Source organism: Nipponia nippon, unplaced genomic scaffold (genome assembly GCF_047370975.1).
Source record: "Nipponia nippon isolate SJK-2023a ecotype South Korea unplaced genomic scaffold, ASM4737097v1 scaffold_8, whole genome shotgun sequence".
Lineage (NCBI taxonomy): Eukaryota > Metazoa > Chordata > Aves > Pelecaniformes > Threskiornithidae > Nipponia > Nipponia nippon.
This window is the reverse complement of record NW_028262402.1, coordinates 35579568-35602217: the sequence shown is the minus strand read 5'-3', so window position 1 is coordinate 35602217 and position 22650 is coordinate 35579568. Positions and strand designations below refer to the sequence as shown.

Below are 22650 nucleotides of genomic sequence, written 5' to 3'. Positions count from 1 at the left end.
AAAAAAAAGATTTACGAAGAATCTAGGATTTGCTTAGTCAGAAAAAAACCCTAAAAATAACGTACCTCACCAGTGCTGTGTATTGTGAATGCAGATCAATAATTACATGATATAATGGTGCCACCTTCTGGAAAGCTGGGAGGCCAGATTCTGAATTTTGTTGCTTGACTTCACAAGACAACTTGTTCTTTCCCTCCTTACTTTTTCTCTGTTTGGTGGAGAAGGTGAGATAAGGGAAGTAAAACTCACAGGAAGCTGCCTTTTTATGTCAGCGAGTCCAGGGAGGGAAAGTGAGATTTCATTTCTGTGGTCATATAGCAGAATGTTGTTTTAATGTAGGTTTGTAATTAACATCTCTCCAAGTTATGCTAGTGTAACCTGGATTAAGGACTGTCTGCTCTTAATGAGAACACCTGTTGCAGTATTGTAGTACTGCCTGTCTAACTGTCTTGGCTACCAGGTGTGCTTCTCCTTTTGGCAGTTTATCTGTCTAGACTGATGTTGGGAAATTTTTCCCTAATGGATATTATTTCTGTATTCTGAATTCTCATGCAGTCACTTACTTGACAGTAAATAGTTTCTACTTGTGCCTAGATATCGGCAAATTTTTCTTCCACTAAGATAGTAATATTTCTTGGAGATCAGCTTCTGCTTCTTTCTGAGTGCCTGTATTGTCTACAACTGTTAGGAATGCCACGGACAGCAGTTTGGTACTAGATAAGCATATACCACAGTAAGTTACTAATCATAACTAATACTTTAACCTGCACAAAGAGCAAGTAATCATTTCAAATCTAGCATGTTGGTACCATGACTCAACAACAGCTGAACTTGTTAATTTTGTACCTGGTTCAGTCTCCAAATGCTTCCAGGATGTATTCTGCAGTATTATAATACTCTAGAGTCATCTACCAGTCTTGAAATGACTGGTACAGCAGCTTTTTACCTGATAGTAGAGATCTGACCCTTTCTTTAGGAGCTTGCTGCTCTTCCTTCTTGCTTTGAGCTCTTTAAAATTCTGAAGTCTGAAAACCACGAACTTCTGTATAGTATATATCTGGTTAGGATTGTATGATAAATTTTTACATTTGGTTATGTGTCTCCCAAATCAGTTCAAAGTACAAATGTTCTATTTTCTGTTGATCTCTAGCTTTGACTACTCAAACCCATCAATACTATCAGTATCAACATAGCTTCAAATGCCAAATCTCTAATTGTCACTGCATAATCTCTTTTTGTTTTTAAGAATGGTCAGTTAATGAGTGTTTATGTACAAATATTTAGGCCCTTGTGATCTCTAGATGGCATTGTGCACAAATGATAAAAATTAACTGATAGCTTTTGTGTCAGCAAAAATCCCCTAAACTGTAAATTTTAGTAATTATAGTTGAATAGGGTATTGTGCATCAGTATTGCTTACATCAGTTACACATATGTGAATGTATTTTTAGTATACAGGTTGCTATTCCTTTATATTCCGATTTTTATAAGTATGCTTGCATATAAAGCCAGCATTATATTTTTCCTGAACTTTTTTTCATTAATATTTGGAACAGTGCTGTAGAACAGCATAAGTCTGTTGAAAAAGGTGAGAGGAAAATGTTAGTTCTACAGCAAAAACTAGTATCAAAATTGCTTTATTTACTGTAGTAGAATTTTATGAATGAGTCTCTTCAGTTTGGAGGGCACCTATTTTACTTTAAGTTGTCTAAAAAGCAGCTAATTGGGTATCCGTATATTTTGGATTCTTTGATGTTTGTGCTTCCTTAGGTGACCGTTGAATTCAGTTGAATTCTCTGTGATTTTGTTGTTTAAAAACAACAATGAATTCACCAGGACTTCGTGCTGGCTTTGTTTAGGAAGGCACGTTTCTACATTGCTGCCTTGAAGAGCATACTAATTTATGTAATTTTCATTTGTTGAAGACCACTGTATCAAGGGCCTTTGACTGTTAACCTGTATTTTCATCTGCTCATGTTTCCTGACCCTTAAAATGTGCTTTCACTCTGTGGTTGGATCTCATTATCTGCCTTTCTTTCATTTCTGAGAATAGGATGCAGCGCTCCTTATAGTTTCTGTCACTTCACATTTGGAAGCACTAATACGATTCTTTAGTTTTCTATCCTGTGTAAGATTTTTTTTTTTTTTTTTGATGTTTGCTTTATCCTGTGATATGATTCCCCCATTTTCTGAAGGAGGTGTCTGGGAGTCTATCATCTGGTTTTTGAAGGTGTATGAAGCCCGTATTAGGATACCAGTATTAAGAGCATCCTTCCAAATAATAGTGTTCATTTAAAAAAAAAAAAAAAAAAAAATCCCATTTGAAGGAATGTACTTATTTGCAGCTTTGAGAATGGCATCCTTAACATTTCCTTCTCTCTAAATATAACCAGTCTGAACTTGGAAGAAGTTTCTGCACAGATTTCCTCATGAATTGAAGCACTTATCTCCTCCATGCCTCAGGCTCTACAAGTTGGGAATAGTTGTATTCCACTTCCAGATGTTTTCTGAACCTTAAAAGCTTTTGTTAAAAGAGCAGTGTAGTGAGCCTGGGATTATTTGTAGTTAGCTGCCTTGCATCTGCTAAGTGCCTTCCATATAACTGCATGGGCTGTCCATTGTACAAACATTCATCAAAAATGTCTTTAACAATAAACATGAATTTTTGTAGGGAGGTTTAAATGCAATGGAAGTGAGAACTGCTGAGTGTCCTAGATTACTGGAGCATCCAAGCAGTAGATGGACAGGTCCTTTCAGACCCAGCAGCTACACTTTTATCCTGCCCCTCTCCATTAAAATAAAAGAAGAAAAAAGAAAAAAAAAAAAGAAAAAAGGTCTAAATTTCTCTCTGATAGTACTGGAATTAAGAATAAAAGTCAAAAGTAGTTGAGAATTTAAGAAGAATTTAAGGATGTGAAGACATTCATAAACTGTAGAAAAGTAGGTACTTGATGTTACAGTTTAACACGTGCAACTTTGTGCTTGGCTTGCACAGGTATGAGGAGCTATTTTTCCAGTTGCTCTTGTAGTCTCAAAGTTAGTTGAGAGTGATTGAAAATTTGGGGGTTTTTGTCCTCACATCTTCTCCAATGTATTGTATTTTATGTTCCTTTGAAGACTGAGCTGTTAGTTAAGCACAGCAAAACTGGGAGGAAATAGCAGGTCCTGTTCCTTACACCCCACGTGTTAAGCATCTGCTGTTGCCTATTCTTGAGACAGTTGGCTTATTGAACAGACCTCTTTATCTGTTCTAACTAGATGTTGTAATAAAAGCATAATAATATTCTTGGAGCCAGTTTTCTCCTTAGTTCTGTTTTGCTCACTTTTGTGAGAAACTGGGATGGATTTTAGGTCTTTAAAAAGTCAGTATCTACGTTTGAAGTGATTCTACTTCTTTTTGGCCAAAGTCTGTTCAAACAGGCTTAAAATATGTTTTACTGCTTTTATTTTTAAAGACTGTTATTTTATTCTTTTATGTCCTTTATAGCTATGCCATTTACTCCTTTGTTAAATATCTAGACTAGTGCTAGAGTCAACTTAAAAATATATAACTTCTAGGAAGTATTTGGTATACTTTGCTTGAAGTTTTGGGCTGTAAATATTCTTATGCAAAAAAATCCTCCACCTCTTCTTCTGTAAAATACTGTGTAAAGGCTCGGTTATGTGATTTATTACAAGCAATTAAATTAATATACAAACAAGAGGGAACAATTTCTGATTGTGAGGAAAATAGGCTTTATGCAGCCAAAGCAGAAACGGTTATTAGCGTTATTTGCAGTCCTGATCTGCAAGACATGGTATCAAATGAAAATACAAATTATGTTAATAACTGGGTATTTGCTGGCTAAGTAACTCTTCTGTGTGCAACAGAAGTTACATATATAGAGATATATTTTTTGTTTGGTTGGTTTTTTACATGCAATGATTAGATAAGTGATTTTCTGACCAGGAAGGCTTGTGTGTTTTTCAGAAGAAAATTAACAGAAAGTTTGAATGAAATAGTTTTAAGATAACTTTGATTGTTTACAAAACAGGTTCAAACTGTCTGGACAGCTGCCTTTACTTTCTATCCAAATATCAGACCAGAAGCTGACAAGTATCTTGGAGCTAATTGATAGCATTCCTAAGCCAGAAAGTGCTCCTGCTACCAGTTCTCCTCCAAAAACAACTGAGGTAAGGTTTAAAAAAAATTTCATTAATAATAATCAGAAAAATACCTTCTTGCTATTAGCATTGCAGTTTTGGAAGGAGCACAAGAAAGTGGAGAAACAAGCATTCACTTAGTACCTCTTGAAAAACTTAGCTAATTTTCTAAACCTATAGAAATTTTGCTTGTTATTTAGTTAGTTTATTGTGATCTTTAGCCAATAATTATGAAATAGTTGTCCAGTGGTTGAATTTAAAATAAAAAACCCCAAACTTTTACTATTCTGGGAATTACTTTGTAGTTCATATTAATCTTGATTAACAAACATATTCAGTTTTGTTGAGGATTAGTTTAATTGTACCTTCAAATTTATACACGTATCAGAGTGCTGCAGAGTTTGGGTTCAGCTGTTTTGGTCTTGAACGAAGAAAAGGTTGAGACCTTGAAATTTTTAAAGTTGAAGTATTACGTGAATCTTAGTCAGACAGGAGTTTAACTTTCAAAAACAAAACCAAAAATATCCGCTATCTGTGGCTAATGTTGGCTAAACAGTGCCTGCCTGGAAAAACTGGCAGCTTCATTTCAGCTGACTTCACTGCTCTTCCCAGCTTTTTGTTATTCAGTTATATGACATAGCTGAGTGGGTGGCAGTTCTGCCTTGCACTTCTAAGATGTAGGAGTGTGGAGTGAGTTCTCTCCCTACTTCCCCACCCCCTTTCTTTAGTGAAAATGGTCTGGGTCACAGTTTTAGGCTTTCTTTGGGACAGAGAATTGCCACTTTCTTGTTATTATTCCTGAAAAGTATGTTTTACCTTTTGATATCAGCTGGTTTTCACAAAACGAGGAAATGAACTCTGAATTGCTAATTTTTAACATCACTCTAGCCTGCATGATCTAGTAATGTTTTATGTATCTTTAAAGCAGTCCTATCATTTGAACGTATGTGAAATCTCAATGTCAAAGACAAAATTGGGCTATCCATTTTTCTGTCATGTGTAAATACTTCTAATTATCTGTTACTTAATCTTTTGTGTACTTGATTCTAAAGGAATAATGGTCATCTTTGTGTTTCTTTTTTTGTTTTTTTTTTTTAAAATTACTTAATTGTCTTTCCATCTTTATAAAAATTATTCTGTTCCTGATGGCTGTTATTGCAGTTTTGGTGGTGTTTTCTGTGGGTTATGTTAGCATAATATTCAATAACTGTAAATGCACACAACTAGACATGCATACCTATTTAAAGTGTATATAGAGTGAAGTTTGTTTCCCTCCAAGATGTAGGTCCTGCCAGTGGTGACATTAAAATTCTAGCTAGTTCTGACCTGCTCTTTCACTCTTCATATACTAATAGTATCCCTAGCCAAAAGCTGCCCTAGTGTCTGTTGTTTTGTGCAACTAATCACAGACGAACTTTCTTCAAGGATAAGTGATGGGACTTTAGTGTTACATAAATAAAATGTGCACGTATAAGATTATTATCCTGTACTTTATAACATTGCCTATACTTGAATTTAATTATAGAATTCAACTATTACATTTAAAATATTTTCAGTGACTTTGATGTGCTTAGTATTACCTGTATATTACTTGTGACATACGAGATGAGGTGAGGAAAGACTGTTGAGGCAGTGTGAATGTATTTGCATTATATGCAACATCCATATTAATACCTGTGGTTGAGCCTGTCTGCTCAAGCTTCCATCTGCTGCAGAGCTTGATAGACTCTAATTGCTCGTATTAAATTCAGTTAATTTGAGTGGATTTGCTGCTCTGGTGGTGGCAGATATACTCCCGTGCTTTCATCCTTGTAGCTGAAATTCTTCTGAGCTTTGTTGCCACCACTTCACTTCTGAACCGAAAAGGACATGAAATCCTTTTTCAGAGCTCCGCGTGTGAACTTTGTTCTTTACATTTTGAGTTAGCGGGAAATTGTTCTTGGGCTGCAAAAACAGAAGACTCTTCAGAACAGATCCTTGTAGGTTTTTGCACTCTGTACTTCCTTGTACTTTAGTACAAGAAGGCTGCCACTTCAGTGGGGAAGGCTTTATTTCTCCTGATTTGGTACTGTGAAGTCTAGTCTCACAGTTTCTTCTCCTTGTCGTCTTAGAAGTGGAAGTGTTACAGATCGAACACTTTCACAGTTACAAGACTTTTAGCGACTTGGTGTATCTATCACTCATAGACATGGATGTATTCAGTAAGGTCAAATTATATAGGCTAGAGACTGAGAATAGAGACTGTTGAAATGTGAAGAGATGAAAAATGGAGCCTTGGAAACAATATTCAAAGGTGAATGTTTCTTTGTCACCATAATATTTAGATTTCTGTAAGGTACTGTGAGTTATTGAATAATTGTCTGAGACTGAGCTTTGAAAGCAGCAGTAATGGGAAAAAAAAAAAGCCAAACCCAAAAACCAGCTACTATCGTCTGTGCAGTCCAGAGCCAAAGACATTCAAGAATGGGCACACATACAATGCACATGTCTCACCTTACTTTAGTACTCTCTACAAGGCACATGTACACTAAATATGCATGTGGAACATGCAGATGAGAATTCTTTACAAAATCAAACGACCAAGACTACTTTCTGAGGCTTGATGGGAAATCTAGCTTTGGTGAATAAACCATTTGGTTACCTTCATTAAGAGAATTTAATTCTGTCACATATGATACCACATGGAGTGAGGATTCTGGTCCTTTTGTCCATTCTAGTGGCAAAACAGTGACATTTTGCACATTTTCAGTTACTTCTCTGGGTTGTGCATAACTGCATCTCACAATGAAAGACTCTACTAGCATCTGTTTTTCTAGATACGTGAAGAAATGAGATTCAACAAGGCTCAGTGCCAGGTCCTGCACTTGGGTCGCAACAACCCTATGTAACACTACAGGCTTGGGGAAGAGTGGCTGGAGAGCTGCCTGGCGGAAAAGGACCTGGGGGTGTTGGTTGACAGCAGCCTGAACATGAGTCAGCAGTGTGCCCAGGTGGCCAAGAGGGCCAATGGCATCCTGGCTTGTATCAGGAATAGTGTGGCCAGCAGGACCAGAGAGGTGATAGTGCCCCTGTACTCAGCACTGGTGAGGCTGCACCTCGAGTCCTGTGTTCAGTTTTGGGCCCCTCACTCCAAGAAGGACATCGAGGTGCTGGAGTGTGTCCAGAGGAGGGCAACGAAGTTGGTGAAGGGTCTAGAGCACAAGTCTTATGAGGAGCGGCTGAGGGAGCTGGGGTTGTTTAGTTTGGAGAAGAGGAGGCTGAGGGGAGACCTTATTGCTCTCTACAACTACCTGAAAGGAGGTTGTAGCAAGGTGGGGGTCAGTCGATCTCTTCTCCCTAGTAACGAGTGATAGGACGAGAGGAAACGGCCTCAGGTTGCACCAGGGGAGGCATAGATTGGATATTAGGAAAAATTTCTTCACTGAAAGCATTCTCAAGCATTGGAACAGGCTTCCCAGGGCAGTGGTTGAGTCCTCATCCCTGGGGGTATTTACAAGACGCGTAGATCTGGTGCTTAGGGACATGGTTTAGTGGTGGACTTGGCAGTGTTACGTTTATGGTTGAACTCGATGATCTTAAGGGTCTTTTCCAACCTAAAGGATTCTATGATTCTATAAAATTTAGAAAAAAATCCTGTCTGCTCTAATGGTTTTTCTAGCTCTTTTTTCATTTTTTCCCACCTGCCATTAGTATCATGTGATTTTGATAAAGAACAGTTGATCTTTTACTATTCCCTGAAGTTTCCATACTGTAGTCCTGTGAGAGACTAGGTCTTGTGTTTTCTGAGTTGTCATATGATGTGCTGTTTCTGTCCATCTTTTGGTCTGTGAAGTTGAATATTTGAACCTGTTCACCGTGTTTCCTGATGTATTAACTCTGTAGCTAGATGAATGTGCAGTACCTGATGCTTCTACCTGATTAAGGCCTCATTTCTCCCCATGCTTTTAATTTTAGTAACATTAAGTGTTTAACTGTAATGATTTGCACTTAAAATAAGACCAGTTTCCTTAAGGAGGAAATATATGCATGCAATAGCATGACCAATGAATTCAAGCAAAAACTTTTACGGTATCTCCTGTTTCAGGCTGCAATATCCCCTGTGCTCTCAGCACCACATTTATCACAAGGTGTGTTTCCTGTTTTGGATCTTCATTCGTTTGCTGAGTCAGGTAATACGATCTATTTTAGTCTGATTTAATAAACAGGACAAGTTAAGTTTTTGAGTTCATTGAATTACTTTGTTTCTCTTGGAGTAAGTGACCATTTGTGGCTTTGTTTCAAGGTCTTGAAGGCTGATTAGTGTTATATTCTGTGCAGCTTATTAGAATTCACTCTGTACAAAATATTTGGTTTTTTTCTCATCGCAGTAAAATTTTGTGTGCTTGTTCTTGCCGTTCTCTTTCTGAAGGCAAAGCAGTAAAATTTTGGTAGGATGGGTGTGTTTATTTTTGTCTTTGCACATGTTACTACAATTCTCTATGCAGAACATCTGTAGTAGTATGTATGTAATTTTTTGCTTCAGTATGTACTTAGTCCTCTGATGATGGTTTTAATTATTTTCTTCTGGTGAAGGATTTCTCTCCTACTTAGCTGGATTTATTTAAATGACAAAATACTGAAATGATGACTGTTAGCAACTACTGTGTTGTTATAAACAAACATCATTTCAGCTTCTATGGGATAAAACAGAATATTGGCGGTGGTGAAGCTGGTCATGTGTAATACTGCCTTGCTGTTCAAACAGCTTAGCTAGATTGTAACGTTCCATCTAGTAGTTACATTTGAAAAATAATCAAACATATGGATGTTATTTCAGTGTCAATCACCTTTGTCATGCCAAAGCACTCAACTGGAAAAATAGAGAACAATACTTTTTCTCCTCTCTTAAGTTAATGATGTATGTGGTTTGCAAACACTAGCAAAATTATCAGCAAAGTTAATTTTTATGCCTACTTTATGACTTTAAATTCAGTGTGTGTACAATATATATAGAAATAAGTATCTGTGCATCTTCATCTATTGTTTGTATGAGTTTCTTTAAGTGCCCAAAGGTAGAGAGGAAGTGTCTTTCCATTCTTAAAAATTACAGTGAGCTGAGAGTGAACACCGGCAACAATTAATATGAGAAAGTAATAACTAGATTTAGATTGAATCAGGTCTGTTTTTTGATTTATACTATACATACAGCTGTGCAGTCATTTTAAGTGATTCGTGTTATTTTTATGTCTTCATCCTCCAGACTCAAGGGTGCCTTAGAAAATACCTCTTAATGTCCTTTGTACAGTTTTGTCAGAAGGAGGATACTGCTTCCACAGTTACCTATAGCTTCACTGTTTATGGTTTTTAGGTGAAGGAAAAGAGCCTTTTAAGATGGTGCAATCCATTTGTCTTGGTTCTACTTCTGTAATAATGTCAGGTGGATTAAAAGCTTGATTGTCCTTAGGAGTCTCTCCTGAAACGGGAGATCCTTAGCAGGGAGAGATCCAAAGTAGTGCCAAGATAGTGAGGCAAATGCTTCTGTAAGGTCAGCAGCAGGCAGAGCAGCAGAAGAATTATTAAGCTATTAGTACACACCAAAGGCAAGATGAGCCACGGTTTGTGCTGTCTTTTGCACAGCCAATAGTGAGAGAATGCTGACGAAGGAGTTAGTTGATGAAAACTGATTTATAACTGCTGTAGGTGTGGTGAAAAGTTGTGGAAGCAGGAGCGGAGATAATTATAGAAACATGCTTTGTTGGTTGCTAATTATCAGCTAGGTAATCTTCCCATACTTGTACATGTAAGTTTTTGTAGATGTGGACATAAAAACTCTAGGTCGTAGTACTGAAAAATATTGGCTAAAATGTATATATAATGTTGTTGTGAATTAATCATTAGAATCAGAAGAAGAATTTTATGATGCTTTAAGCAGTCCTGTGGAAGACATGCCATTTTTTGAAGCCCCATGTGGTTCCCTCAAGCGAGCTAGCAGTACAAGGCGAAAAAGACTGCGTAAACAAGAATCTTTGAAAAATATGACAGAATGCCAGCTAAGGTTTGAAGTAGCTGAGGTAAAGTTACTTTTTTTAATTTCTCTGAAGCACATCTGAACTATAATTTTTCCCTGTTTGTTGTGTTCATTAATCCATGTATGCAGAAGTATTGATTCCCCATTTCTTGCTGAAACTATTCTGTAGAATTTTTCCCAAGTCACAGTTGTGCTTCTGCATCCTTGTCATCACTGAAATGCTTTGATTTATCCACTTTACTTCCCAACTCATTTCATCACTGAATTTCCTTTACCTAACTATCACTCAAAAATCACATTATGTAGTTGTTTTGGCTTAAGATGTAGCTTTTGACATCTTTTTTTCCAGATACTGCTGTGGTCACTGGGAAAACTTCATTAATGTTCCATCTTGTAACAAGCACCCTATCTTTCTGCTCCAGTTTTTCCCAGACTCTGTGGCCTCACACCTAAATCTGTAATATGTTCACAATGAGGTGTTTTATGTGTTATTCTTGCTGTTTCAGACGTGAGGGTGGGGAGGGCGGGGGGAGAGGGAAGAGTATTTTACCCAAATGCAAGACACTGTTTCTAACTGCATTGGTTGGTCTAGTAAAAGAGATGGCCTCTTAACACTATTGTAACTTTATCATTAGACCGTCTTGGCTATGACAGTGTTATTGCTGCTGCTCACTGTATAACTTTACAAATAAACCATACAAATTCAGTTAACTTTACAAATCCTGTTTTAGGGTGGGGCTTACAGAATGACTTGAACAAGTAATAACTAGCTTGTAACATATATTATTGTATACTACACTTTACAGAAAATACATAAACAAAATTGAAATGTACTGGGTTTTGTGTGATGACAAGACCTTGTTTAAGAACTACGAGTCTAAAGATAGATGCTGTATGTTACATTATTCTCTAATGGAAAATATCTTACAATCTGTAAGAAAGAAATACAATAGATAATGTATTAAGAATCACCTTCTCTCTGTTTGTTGGCTTTATAGTTTAACATGACTTACTGGGTTTGGTTTTGCTTTCCCCTATTTGTAGAGAGCATTATGTGGAAGGAAAGAGTACATATCTTTGTTTTGCTTTGGTTGTGAGAGACAGATAACAACAGCTCAGCTAGGTATTTATTTAACATCTTTGTCAAGCATGGGTGAAAAAGTAGGAAATCCTCTTGCCTGATATTCAGCTTGTGAATCTAACTCTTACCAGGAGAGTTCAAAGAAGTTCCAGTGAAAGCGGTAAACTCTTTATGCTGACTGAAAATCTAGTTTTGACTGGGTTGAACATTACTAAGTGATTTACAGAGTTGTTCTTAACAATAAATTAGTTCATGTAAGTGTAACTTTGATATTACATGTGTGTATGTTTGAAGTTTTTGTTAAAATAGCAGCAAACAGTATTCTAGCAATTTTGTTTGTTGAACTGTTTATTTTTTCCACGGCATTTGCTGTATATAGTTAAATTATCAATACACATTAACCAGTAAAATGAATGTAAATATATAATCCTATATAAAAACTAAGTGGATAACCCCCTACCTTTTTTTTATGTTTTTTTGTTTGGTTGTGGTTTTTTTAGGTCTTAATTAAATTATGCCGTCTTACTGGTAATGCTGAGACACCTGTGCTGCAACTTGATATTGTAGGGTTAGGCACTGAACTTAAATTAAGAACATTTGACATGACTGCAAATGCTTTCCTTCGTGAAGTTTGTCTGCTGTGCCCAGAGTATATGGGTAAGTATTTATAGTATGATCAAAAAATTATTCACAGATAATACTGTGAATTTGTCTTGAAAAAGCCTGTAGGGCTTTCTTTTGTCAACTGAGAAAGATTTGCTTCCTAAACTAAATGTGAAGGGGGGGAAGGGAAAAGTAATTCAGGAGCTCATTCTCTTGATAATGCTTTGGTAAATATGTTCTCATGCTGATGATTTTAGTAGAGACATCTAACTATTTTAGGTCTGCAGAAGAGGTTTTGTGATTAAATAGTAATGACAGCTAGTAGCCTAGTTTGTAGTCTATAGATGGTTAAAAGAGTTGTAGAAAACTTGTCAATTTTGTTTTCTTAAAAAAAAATAATCTTTTTTATTCTTTTGGGTTTTTTAAGATGATAATGACAAGCCAGTTTACATAATTACTACTTTGGATAATGTAGAAGATGATCTTCTAACTCTGGAGTACATAAAGGTGAGAAAAGAGCAGAATTTGCTTCTGAACTGTAAGCCAGTCATAAACTGTACAGTATTACTGAGCAATTGTTGAAGGTTTCTCCTTACTTATTAATTCCTTAACATATTGAGTGTCATGTGCAAAGTCTGTCTGCTCCCTAAACAGATTAACTTGTACATCTTAACTTGTGGTGGTTTTTGAAATAAATTCTCTCTAAATGAAATTTGCAAACTTCTCCTGATTTGTTTGTTTGTTTTACATGCACTTTTGGTGGAATAGGCTGATATTAATGGACCAGAACTGAAAACTGCCTATCAGAATGTTCTACAGAAAATAAAGGTATGATATCTTTTTTTAACAGAATTTTCTCATTGTGGGAAGAGAGGCATATTGGATAAACATAACTTGTTCTTTTAGGTGAACTTTTCATCTCTAGATGTTCATTTGCATACTGAAGCTCTGCTGAATTCTATGAACTATCTGAATAATCTTCTACCCAAACAAGAAACTAAGGTTGCAGAAGAACCAGTCCATGAAAAAATAGAGGAGAAGAAGGATGTTCTTAAGAAATTAAGTAAGTTTCTTTCCCCTTTTTATTTCCCCCTCTTTTCATTCCTCTCTTCACTTGTTTAACCAAGAAAGAAAACAGGCATATTTTCTATTTGTGTAAGCCTGTCAATGACTTTTGAAATGAGAAATTTTGTTTAGGGTATATTTACTTATCCACTTCACAGCCTTTTTTAATTTCAACGGTAATAAGAATGTTAGCCATCACAGTACTATGGAGTAGCAAGGGTATACTCTTATTCCCTGGCTGCAAGTGTGCACGTGAAGAATAACGGTATAATTAATGAGGCAAGATAGATGCTGCAGCTGTTGACATTTCCTGAGATAGAAATCAAAGCATGTTTTTTGAAGATATGTGTTCAAATTCACTTAGGTATGATAATCTGCATTGAATGGTAGCTTACTGGCAGTGATTATGTTCCTAATGGTGTTCTCCCATATAACGAGAAAAGTATTTCTACATTATAGCATTAATGTGGAAAAAGTGTTTATAAAAAGTAAGGAAATAAAAAAGACTTTATGGGTTAGAAAATTTAGCATGAAGGCAAGAACTTTGTGATGTGTATTAAATATATTCTAGACACTTTTGTGCTTTCCAAATAATAGCATAATTACTGTTTTTCTCTAACTCCTCAGTGAAATGACTTTGTACACTATCTTTCTTCCCATCATCAAAATATTTTTGTTTGTTTAGGTTTGCAACCTGCAGATAAGTACTCATTTAGCAATTTATTGATGTGTAGACATGGGCTGTAAGCATTAGTACAAAATACACACTACTGCATTTCATAAGCTCCAGGACAGTTTTGATTACTAGTGATCTCCTGATTTGCTGAATGGCTAAAATCTCTTTGGCACCAATTTTGTGAGAATAATTTGTTGGAATTGCTGCTTTGCATTTATGAACTGGCATGTGAATTTGGATTTACCTTGAAGTGTAATAAATAGGAAGTCCTTGCATGGTGGAGGATGGCTTGAGCATTTTCAGTCTTCTGTTATAAGAAGCTGGTAATAGCATTCATTAATATCAATTACTATGTTTTTAGGGACACATAAGTAGAATATGAATTCCTGCAATTTGAGAGAAATCTGGTGAGCCTCCTCATGTTTGTCAAAGGTACCTGGTACTCTGTAGGTATCTGGTTTCTATGTATAAATTTAGGGTTCCCAGCTTTCCTTGGCCTGCAAAAACATTAGCAGTGTTGCATCCTGAAAGGGGTGCAGGCCGGTCAGTTATCCAACAATATTGGTCTGATGGAATTATTCTGCTCTAATGAGGTTAGTCTCATCTCTTTCCGTGTGCTGTTTTCTGATATATCGGTCAAGACACACCTTTGCTGTGTATTCAAGGCACTGAGTATATGCAAAAAAACCCCCATAATTTGTCTTTTTGTTTCTTTTTTTTTTTTTTTCTGGGATGAATTGAGACTTTTGATTGCCTTACAGTTATTTTATTACCTTATATTTGAGGAACATCAGTCTCTTGTGAATAACTTGCTTGCTGTGCAGTTTTATCATTGTCTGACCAAGAATTAAGCAGGTCAGATTTGTTGATAATGTCGTGCAAGAGCAAACAAACAGATCACCTCCATTTTTTGATCTTGTGTCTGGGAGCTACTTTGAAATGAATGCTTCTGTTAAATGCTCAACATTATGCCAATGATGTTCATTTCTGGTCTGAGGAGGACTTCTCAGATCTTTGGAATCATTGCTTGCTGTTAATCATAAAACACTGAGGGTCCAGCTGGTTGTTGAAACGAAAAAGAAAACACACACACACACAAAATATGGTAGAGGATAGTTCTCAAGATGATTCTAGTTGAAGTATTGTAATACGTGCTCTGCATTACTGATTTCAGTAGTTCCCTCATCTGACTGACCTAGCGAACCCACTTGTACACTGATGAGATCTTTCTGAGGCTGCCTGCATTCACTGATGTTAGTTCTTAGAAGCATTTCAAGTTAAACTTCAATACTAGTTTGATATCTTTAAACCCCAAGTACCACATTTGCAACACTTGGTGAGATTTTTTTTGAGAACGTTAGTTTGTGCTGCCTTTACAAACGTATTTCTGTTTGGCAAAGCAGAACTATGTTTGTAAATCTAGTGTATACTCATATTCAGTGATTAACTTACCGTGTTGCTGAGGGTCAATGATTTTATTATGGGAGGTTTGTGAACTGGTAGCCTGATCATGTTTTTTGAAGAAGAACTTGAGATAGAAACAGTACCTGTATTAGGAAAAAAAATTCAAGCCTTTGGGTGCACAGCTTTTCTGGGCATTTGAGTATTTGTTTCCCGTATGTACTTCAGTAAAATCAGTTATGTTAATTTTTTAAGCATTGTGAGAAGAAAGGTAATTATCATGTCTGGAGCCAAACAGGTTATTAACAAAATGAGAGAAAATAAGGGTTGTAGCCTCTGTTTTTGGGGGGGAGATGGAAGAAGATGAAAGAGAATATTTGCCTCAGAAATAATGAGAGATCAGTTGGGATGAGAAGTGGGAAGAGTATTAGTACGTTACACAGCCATTGTCTTTTAGCTGATGATTTTTTTTATTATTCCATCTGATTGTTCAGAAGTTTAGTTCCTCAGCTCATTCTTTGAAGGTGTTTTGTAGGTCTTCATTGCATAATAGAACTGAGTAGTGAAAGGTGGAATAATTGCTCTGTGAAAAAAAAAATCTTCCATTTTACAGTATTTTTAATTTTTTTTTTTTGTGTGAGATTGTTCTCATTCAAGGTAGTTTGATTTCAGTTATACAAGGACATGCTTGGACACTAGGTGAAATACCATTTGTATACCTAAGATAGTCTGTGAACTTAAAAGGTTCTGTTCCATGACTTACTGAGAGCTATGGACAGAAGATTCAGCACTTCTCTAGGTTTGAACCATTTTGCCATGCAGGCAAACACTAAAGTGTTTAGTATCTTATAGAATTCTTGGAGGCAAAGAATTACATTAGTTTCTGATGCATTAACGTGTGACAATTTAGACTTTACACAGCTGAAAAACTTTCATAGGTGATCATGGAGCAGATCCTCCTGGAAACTCTGCTAAGGCACATGGAAAATAAGGAGGTGACTGGTGACAGCCAGCACGGCTTCACTATGGGCAAATCATGCCTGACAAATTTGGTGGCCTTCTGTGACAGTGTTACAACATTGGTGGATAAGGGAAGAGCAACTGATGTCATCTACCTGGACTTGTGCAAAGTCTTTGACACTGTCCCGCACAACATCCTTGTCTGTAAATTGGACACCTTATCGCAGCCTTCCACTACCTGAAGGGGGCCTACAAGAAAGCTGGAAGAGGGACTTTTTACAAGGGCATGTAGTGATAGGACAAGGGGTAATGGCTTTAAACTGAAAGAGGGTGGATGTAGATTAGATATAAGGAAGAAATTCTTCACTATCAGGGTGGTGAGGCACGGGAACACGTTGCCTGGAGAAGTTGTGGATGCTCCATCCCTGGAAGTGTTCAAGGCCAGGTTGGACGGGGCTTTGAGCAACCTGGTCTAGTGGAAGGTGTCCCTGCCCATGGCAGGGGGGTTGGAAGTACATGATCTTTAAGGTCACTTCCAACCCAAACCATTCTATGATTTTCCTCCTTCCTTCTCCCCCACTGCTGTACAGCTGTGCAAACTAAAGTTTAGCTGAGGGTAGTTATTGGTTAATTTACCGTGGCTTGTCTTCTGTTAGCAACATGAAATAAAATCATGTGACTGAAGCTGATGTATTTATGGAACCATAGCTTGATTGTGAGGGTTGAGAAAGCCTTAATATACTCACATACAATACTTGAAGGTAATATCTCATCTGAAAAGCTAGGCTGTGGAAAAATGGGTTCAATGTTTGACTTTTAATTTTGCTGCTTTTAGCTTAGTATATAGATTACCTATAAGAATTTAACACTTAGGACTCAAAGTCCCTGAATACAAGATATATTTCCCTTTGGCATTTGAAGTAGCATGTAACGTTGCTTCAGATCTGACTTTCAGAAAAAATGAACTAAGTTGTTGATTGAGTACCTTATCTGTTGACTTCTGTATTTAGCACTGTACCTGCAGAGTGTTGTGTGGTATCAGTCATATCTACTGAAAATGATCAGAGATGATTTCTGTTAACATGAAATAGAATATTTTTACTGTTACTCAGTTTTTGGAAAACCAAAAATGGACTAAATATTTGGACACCTCTGTTCTGAAAGGCACTATATTTGTGCTTGTATCTTTTGTAGGTCTTAAGGTTGCCCATACTCATTTTGAAGGATGCCTGCTGTCCCTTCTCTTCAGTGTCTAGTTTTATTAGTGGTATTTTCATGTTTAAAACTTAAGTCTAGAAAATACAGGTTGTGGAGATTTAATAAGAAGTCACCTGCCCTATGTACACAAGACCATTGGTCGCAGATGACTAATCAGCAGACCAGATAAGAGTAGTGTATGAATGTAGCTATCGTGTTACCACTATGTGAGGTAAACTGCTTAGTCCTGAATAACCTATCTCTAATTTTGCATTATGCTGTGTAGATGTATATCAAATGTATTTCTTGTAGTTAATAAAATACTGATGTTGATTGCCACAGTTTGTGAAGCACATGAGGACTCCTGTATATACAATTCCTTTGTGTCATACTCATACAGTGTGAGTGCAGTGCATCTTGCCAGTGCTTGTAGGCTTGATACAAACTAGGATTTGGGAAAGGGATACTAAAATATTACATGTCCTCCTTGAAGAACTGTAACGTTTATTATTTTATATTTCCTACAGCATCAAAAAAATCAAAGTATGAAGATGTTATCGATCTCAATATCTGTGCGGATTTATCCTGTTTACGTATCTTTATTAGAGGGAAAAAACATAGAATAGCTGAAATTCACATTGAAGGTAGGAACAAAACTTTAATCACAAAGGCATAAAACTTCGTAACCAGACTAGTCTCTAGATTTTGTATGTCTTTTTTTGCCCTCCCCCTGCCAAGGTCTGGATAGCCAAGTGATCATGAAGAAAGCAGCAACTGAAGTGACTGCAAAATTAAAGAACATCATTATTGTGGATTCTGATGAGACAGCATTGTATAAAAAGGTATGTATTTGCATGTGTCATTGATTTCTGAATGGAATGTAGATGCTAAATTCAACTTACTTGGTGAACTCTAACTGTGATTTTTTTTTTTTTTTTTTAATAATGTTTTGCATATATGCTGGGAGTGTTAGTCTCTATAGGCAGGCTGATTTTGCCCCCATAACTGGTGATTGTTAGGCCGACATTGATTTTGTGCAACTGTGATGCCCAGCTGCTCATTATGCTCCTTCTTTTGTTGACTTTAATGGACAGAATTATTCAAGCTGAGATTCCAGCTGAATATTTTCATCTATTTTTTTTTTTTCATTTATTGTTGAGACATTTAAAGTAAAAATGTCTTAGAAGTGTGAGATACTACATTTTATTTTGGAATTCAGTTTCTCCAGCATAAGTTTTTACAGTAGAGATACTCTTGTTTTTCCTTCCTAAGGCTCTTTACATCACAGGAAAAGAAGTCTTCAACTTTAGAATGATATCATATGTGAATGCTACAGATGGCATTGCGTATACAAATATGGATGTTGTTGACAATCGTATTTACCTAACTGTTGGGTGTATTCAAGTAGTTTTTGTCAACAAGTTTGTTTCGTCTATTTTGGTAAGTTAAATTTTCCAGATGCTGTTCCTTAGCCTTCAGATAACATTGTCAGAGCTAGAAAAGGATAAAGCATCCCATATGGGGTGGTGCCCATTTGTGTAAGAACTCTCATATACTGGTGTAAAAACTTCACTGGGATTGGTGGTTGGGCTATTTACTTTTCTTCTTCATATGTTTGTTAATGTGGAGTGGGTGGCTAAGCAACAATATTTGCTATTATTGTTAGTAATTTTTTTTATTAAATGACTTGTGGCAGCTTTTAGATATACACACTGTTCATTGTTTATAACACTGAAATGTAAGTAATAAACCGTGAAAATTAATGCCTTTTCAATAAATTCTGCTAAGTAAATCTATCTTTTACTCTCCATATGAGTAAATAAAATATAATTCATACAAGTCATGTTACAAGGTCATTGCAGTTACCATCTGCTCTGCGAAATATTTAGTATGGAAATTTATTTTTATATATATGCATACTTTATCATATTTTGGGGGGAGATTATCCTATTAAAGAATTCAGAAAAAGTGCATAGCAAAAACAGTATCTTAAGATGGTTTACTATTTAAAAAACTATGATTCTTAGTGTTTTTGAAGTAATTTAATTCTTAATAAAATTCCCAAGATCTGTATTCTTTTTTAGGCTTTTATAAATAACTTTCAAGCTGCCAAGGAAGCTCTTACTGAGGCAACCGTTCAAGCAGCAGAGAAAGCAGCTACAGGTGTAAAAGAGCTAGCGGAACGTAGTTCACGCTTGGCACTAGATATCAATATTAAAGCACCTGTTGTGATAGTTCCACAGTCAGCAATGTCTGCAAATGTCCTGGTGGCTGATCTTGGTCTAATCACCGTGAAGAACCAATTCTTTATCGCTAAAACAAAGACACGGTATAATCTCCCGCCTGTTGTTGACTCTATGACAGTGAAATTGAGTGAACTAAAGTTATACAGGTAATGTAATGTCAAGAGTTTTTTAAATTCATGTAATCCTTCTGGGATACTTCAGTTGGAGACCTTTGGGAAGTTATCAAAATAGTTAATGGTTGGTGGTTGACGGATACACTATTATCTTGAAATATAACAGCAAATTAATAAAGATTTTGTAAAAACAATTAAAACGTATGGTTTAGGAGAAATAGCAATCTATACATCTTTTAATAGAAGCAAATGTTTGTTTACAGAATATTGTGTAGAATAATAGACTTGTGTATCATTCACCACTTTGGGACAGGTTATACTCATTTGTAAATGGCTATTTTGATGGATTTTTCAAGCTATACGTAGCAGGAAAGACATCAAGTCAGATAAGCATAAAGAAGTGTGTGAAAATGGGGCTTTGTGCAGGGGACTGGGAGAGGGAAGGGAAGGGGATTTTCAAACACAGTTGAAGACTACTGAAGAAAGAAGGAATTGCTTTCCAGTGGAGAGCAGGTAAGAGATCCTAACTTGCAAGAAGGTAGTGTGTTGCGTGCCTGGTATGTGCCTAATGTGTCTCCTCCCTGCCAAGAAAAGATGTCTAGTTGGTGGAGTAAGGCTTTAACTAGAGATACCAGGAATAGTATGGAGACTATTTTACTATTCAAAAAGCTGAGGAAAAGACAGAAATGTGTTTGTGTTTGTTAGTAGGTGACGCATGTCAAGCTGGGAGTATTTTGTTTCTGTTCACAGATCATGCTATGAGCAGGGTTCATTGCAAACTGAAGTACAGTTGCTGCAGCCACTCAATCTGGAAGTAGCTGTTGAACGAAATTTAGCTGCTGCATGGTATAACGAAGTTCCTGATATTGAAATATCTGGCCGACTCAAGCCTATGAATGTAAGCACTCATTTCTCAAAGCATCCGTGGAAAATGGATTCCTTTTTCTATCCATAAATGTCCAAGTTCCTTAGTTTAGGGTATTGTTTGATTTCAAGGTATATAGGTAGAGTGGATTTTGTTGTTTCAAAGGGAAAAAGGAAGTGAATAGCTTTCTGTTCTAATCTAAGCTCTGTGTTTCAGCTGTGATGCCGCCCGCAGACTTTGTACTGTATGTTACTGTTGCTTGTTAGAAATGGGTATACTGTTACAGCCTTCTTTTACCTGTTAATTAGTATCTTTCAAAGAAGAAATGGAAAAAGTTGGGGTTTATTGGTCTGTTCATTATCAGCGTGATCACCTGCTGAATTCATACCCATGACAAGCCTGAGTATGAGTTAGTGCACGTGCTCATTTAAATTTAATATCAAAAAATATAAAGCTTGTCAGATGTATGAGGAAAGCCAATTTGCCAAATTTGGAAATAGAACTAGTAACCATTACTGTAAAGTACCTTGTGACTAAATGCGGATAACAATTTTGGGCAACTGTGAGTCAAGCTATATGTGTATGACTTCTAACATTCAATTTCTAAGTTGTAGCTTTGTAAAGAAAGTTTGTGGAGAAAAACAAAATAATGTGTGAATGACTTCTGATTTCTAGAAGTTACTGTAAGGGGTTGTATGGATTTGAGGAAAACATTTTGCTTGATTCTTTAGTCTCCTAAACAGAGACTCAGATGAGATTAATTTGATTTATCTGTTTATTTGTAAACTTGGATTTGAGTTACCGAAAGTTTCATGAACTGAGTTGTTCTGAGTTTAATAACAATCTTTTTTTAAGCTAATTCTTAGTCAGGAAGATATTACCACAATATTGAGGACGCTAAATGAAAATATAGGTGGAAGTTCTGGTGCGTCGACATCTTTACCAGAACCGAAAGATACGACTAGCCATTGTAGTGATATGCATAGTACTTCACAGCACTCTGCAGGTAATGTGTTCTAAAATTACGTGGTCTAGCATTTTTAGGTATTACTGTCAATTTATTATTTCTGTTGGAATTGCCTTTATGAAAGGATGCCAGATTCAGTTGTTTTTAACAGTATGCCTCTATTATCTTGACATTGTGGTTTGAGCTATACCCAACAATAATGATAATGAATAGGAGCAAGTGGGCCACTCTAGTGGGTTTTGTAGTATGATGTGTTTTAGTGTAAGGAGTGCTTGTTCTACTGGCAGTAATGCAGTAAGCACCTAAAAGTCTGTCAGCTGGATTTGGTAACGTCCCAACTTTGGAAAGGTGTTATGTTACTTTTTTTCCTGTGTATGCTGGTTCTGTTGCTGTTCAGTTTTAGATGTGTTTGTCTTGTCATAATGATGGCATCCCTAAAAGTTGTTCCTATTCAGTAGACATCATTGCCCATAAACTGTTCAGTACACACTAAAAAAAAGCCAGTAAGGTTAAGAAAAGAATCTTTTGTTGAACTCTTCTATTAAATGTGAAAAATAGCAAAAATGTGGCAAGATGAACAAATGAGGATGAAAGTAAACTTGTATTCTTTGTAACATTCTTGCACACAGTATTGTATAACATTAAGCGAAGGTGTACATTTATGTCTTAAAGATGGTAAAAATTGCGTGTAGAATATATAAGTGGAGAATATTATTTTCTTAAACATTGTGTGATTTTGCCAAAAGTAATTACAGAGAGCATGATAAACATATCCTAAGTATGGATGGATTTACATGTGGAGGAAAAGGGAAGTTGTTGTCTTTATAGTCATTAGTGAGGATGTTGGTTTTGGTCGTTCTGCCCCCCCCCCCCCCCCCATTTGCAGTCAGGTAATTTTCTTTAATATTAAATGTTTTTCTAATTTCTGAAAGGTGTAACAGTTGTGACATCAGCTGTGGTGGAATTGCATTCACCTATGAAAATAAAAACAACACTAAAACTGGACTTCAGATTCGACTCTCTGACTTTAGTATTGTATAGTCCAAATTCAAAACAGGTAAATATAATTTTGGTTATAAAGAGAATGAAACAGCTTTAAGATTGCCTAGTGTAATGGAAATTCTGAACAGGAATAGTTTAATTTATCAGCAGAGAAAGTGATTTGTAGTAATAGTAACAAACATGATGGAAACGATAAACACCTATTTTAACTAAATCATGTGGCAGATATTACAGGAAAGAGAATAACCAGTGGTAGCATGTAATACATGTCATCTTCTGTGATCTGACTAAAAATTTGCTGAAAACTTACTTTAGTTTAAAATA

The 22650-nt window shown here is 36.2% G+C and overlaps 1 protein-coding gene across 5 annotated transcripts in view; it reads left to right on the top strand.

The window, feature by feature from the left end:
* Positions 1-22650, top strand: part of VPS13A (vacuolar protein sorting 13 homolog A) — a 112024-nt gene that overhangs the window by 32921 nt on the left and 56453 nt on the right. For 4 of the 5 annotated variants that reach the window (XM_087742755.1, XM_087742754.1, XM_087742758.1 and 1 more), the window contains exons 23-36: positions 4035-4173; positions 8228-8312; positions 10021-10193; positions 11732-11888; positions 12262-12341; positions 12603-12662; positions 12741-12897; positions 17661-17777; positions 17872-17975; positions 18406-18573; positions 19218-19525; positions 20243-20390; positions 21213-21363; positions 22257-22381. In XM_087742755.1, the coding sequence (XP_087598881.1) occupies positions 4035-4173; positions 8228-8312; positions 10021-10193; positions 11732-11888; positions 12262-12341; positions 12603-12662; positions 12741-12897; positions 17661-17777; positions 17872-17975; positions 18406-18573; positions 19218-19525; positions 20243-20390; positions 21213-21363; positions 22257-22381 (1972 nt within the window). The remainder of the gene's footprint in view (positions 1-4034; positions 4174-8227; positions 8313-10020; positions 10194-11731; positions 11889-12261; positions 12342-12602; positions 12663-12740; positions 12898-17660; positions 17778-17871; positions 17976-18405; positions 18574-19217; positions 19526-20242; positions 20391-21212; positions 21364-22256; positions 22382-22650) is intronic. The other variant, XM_087742756.1, reaches the window with a different exon arrangement.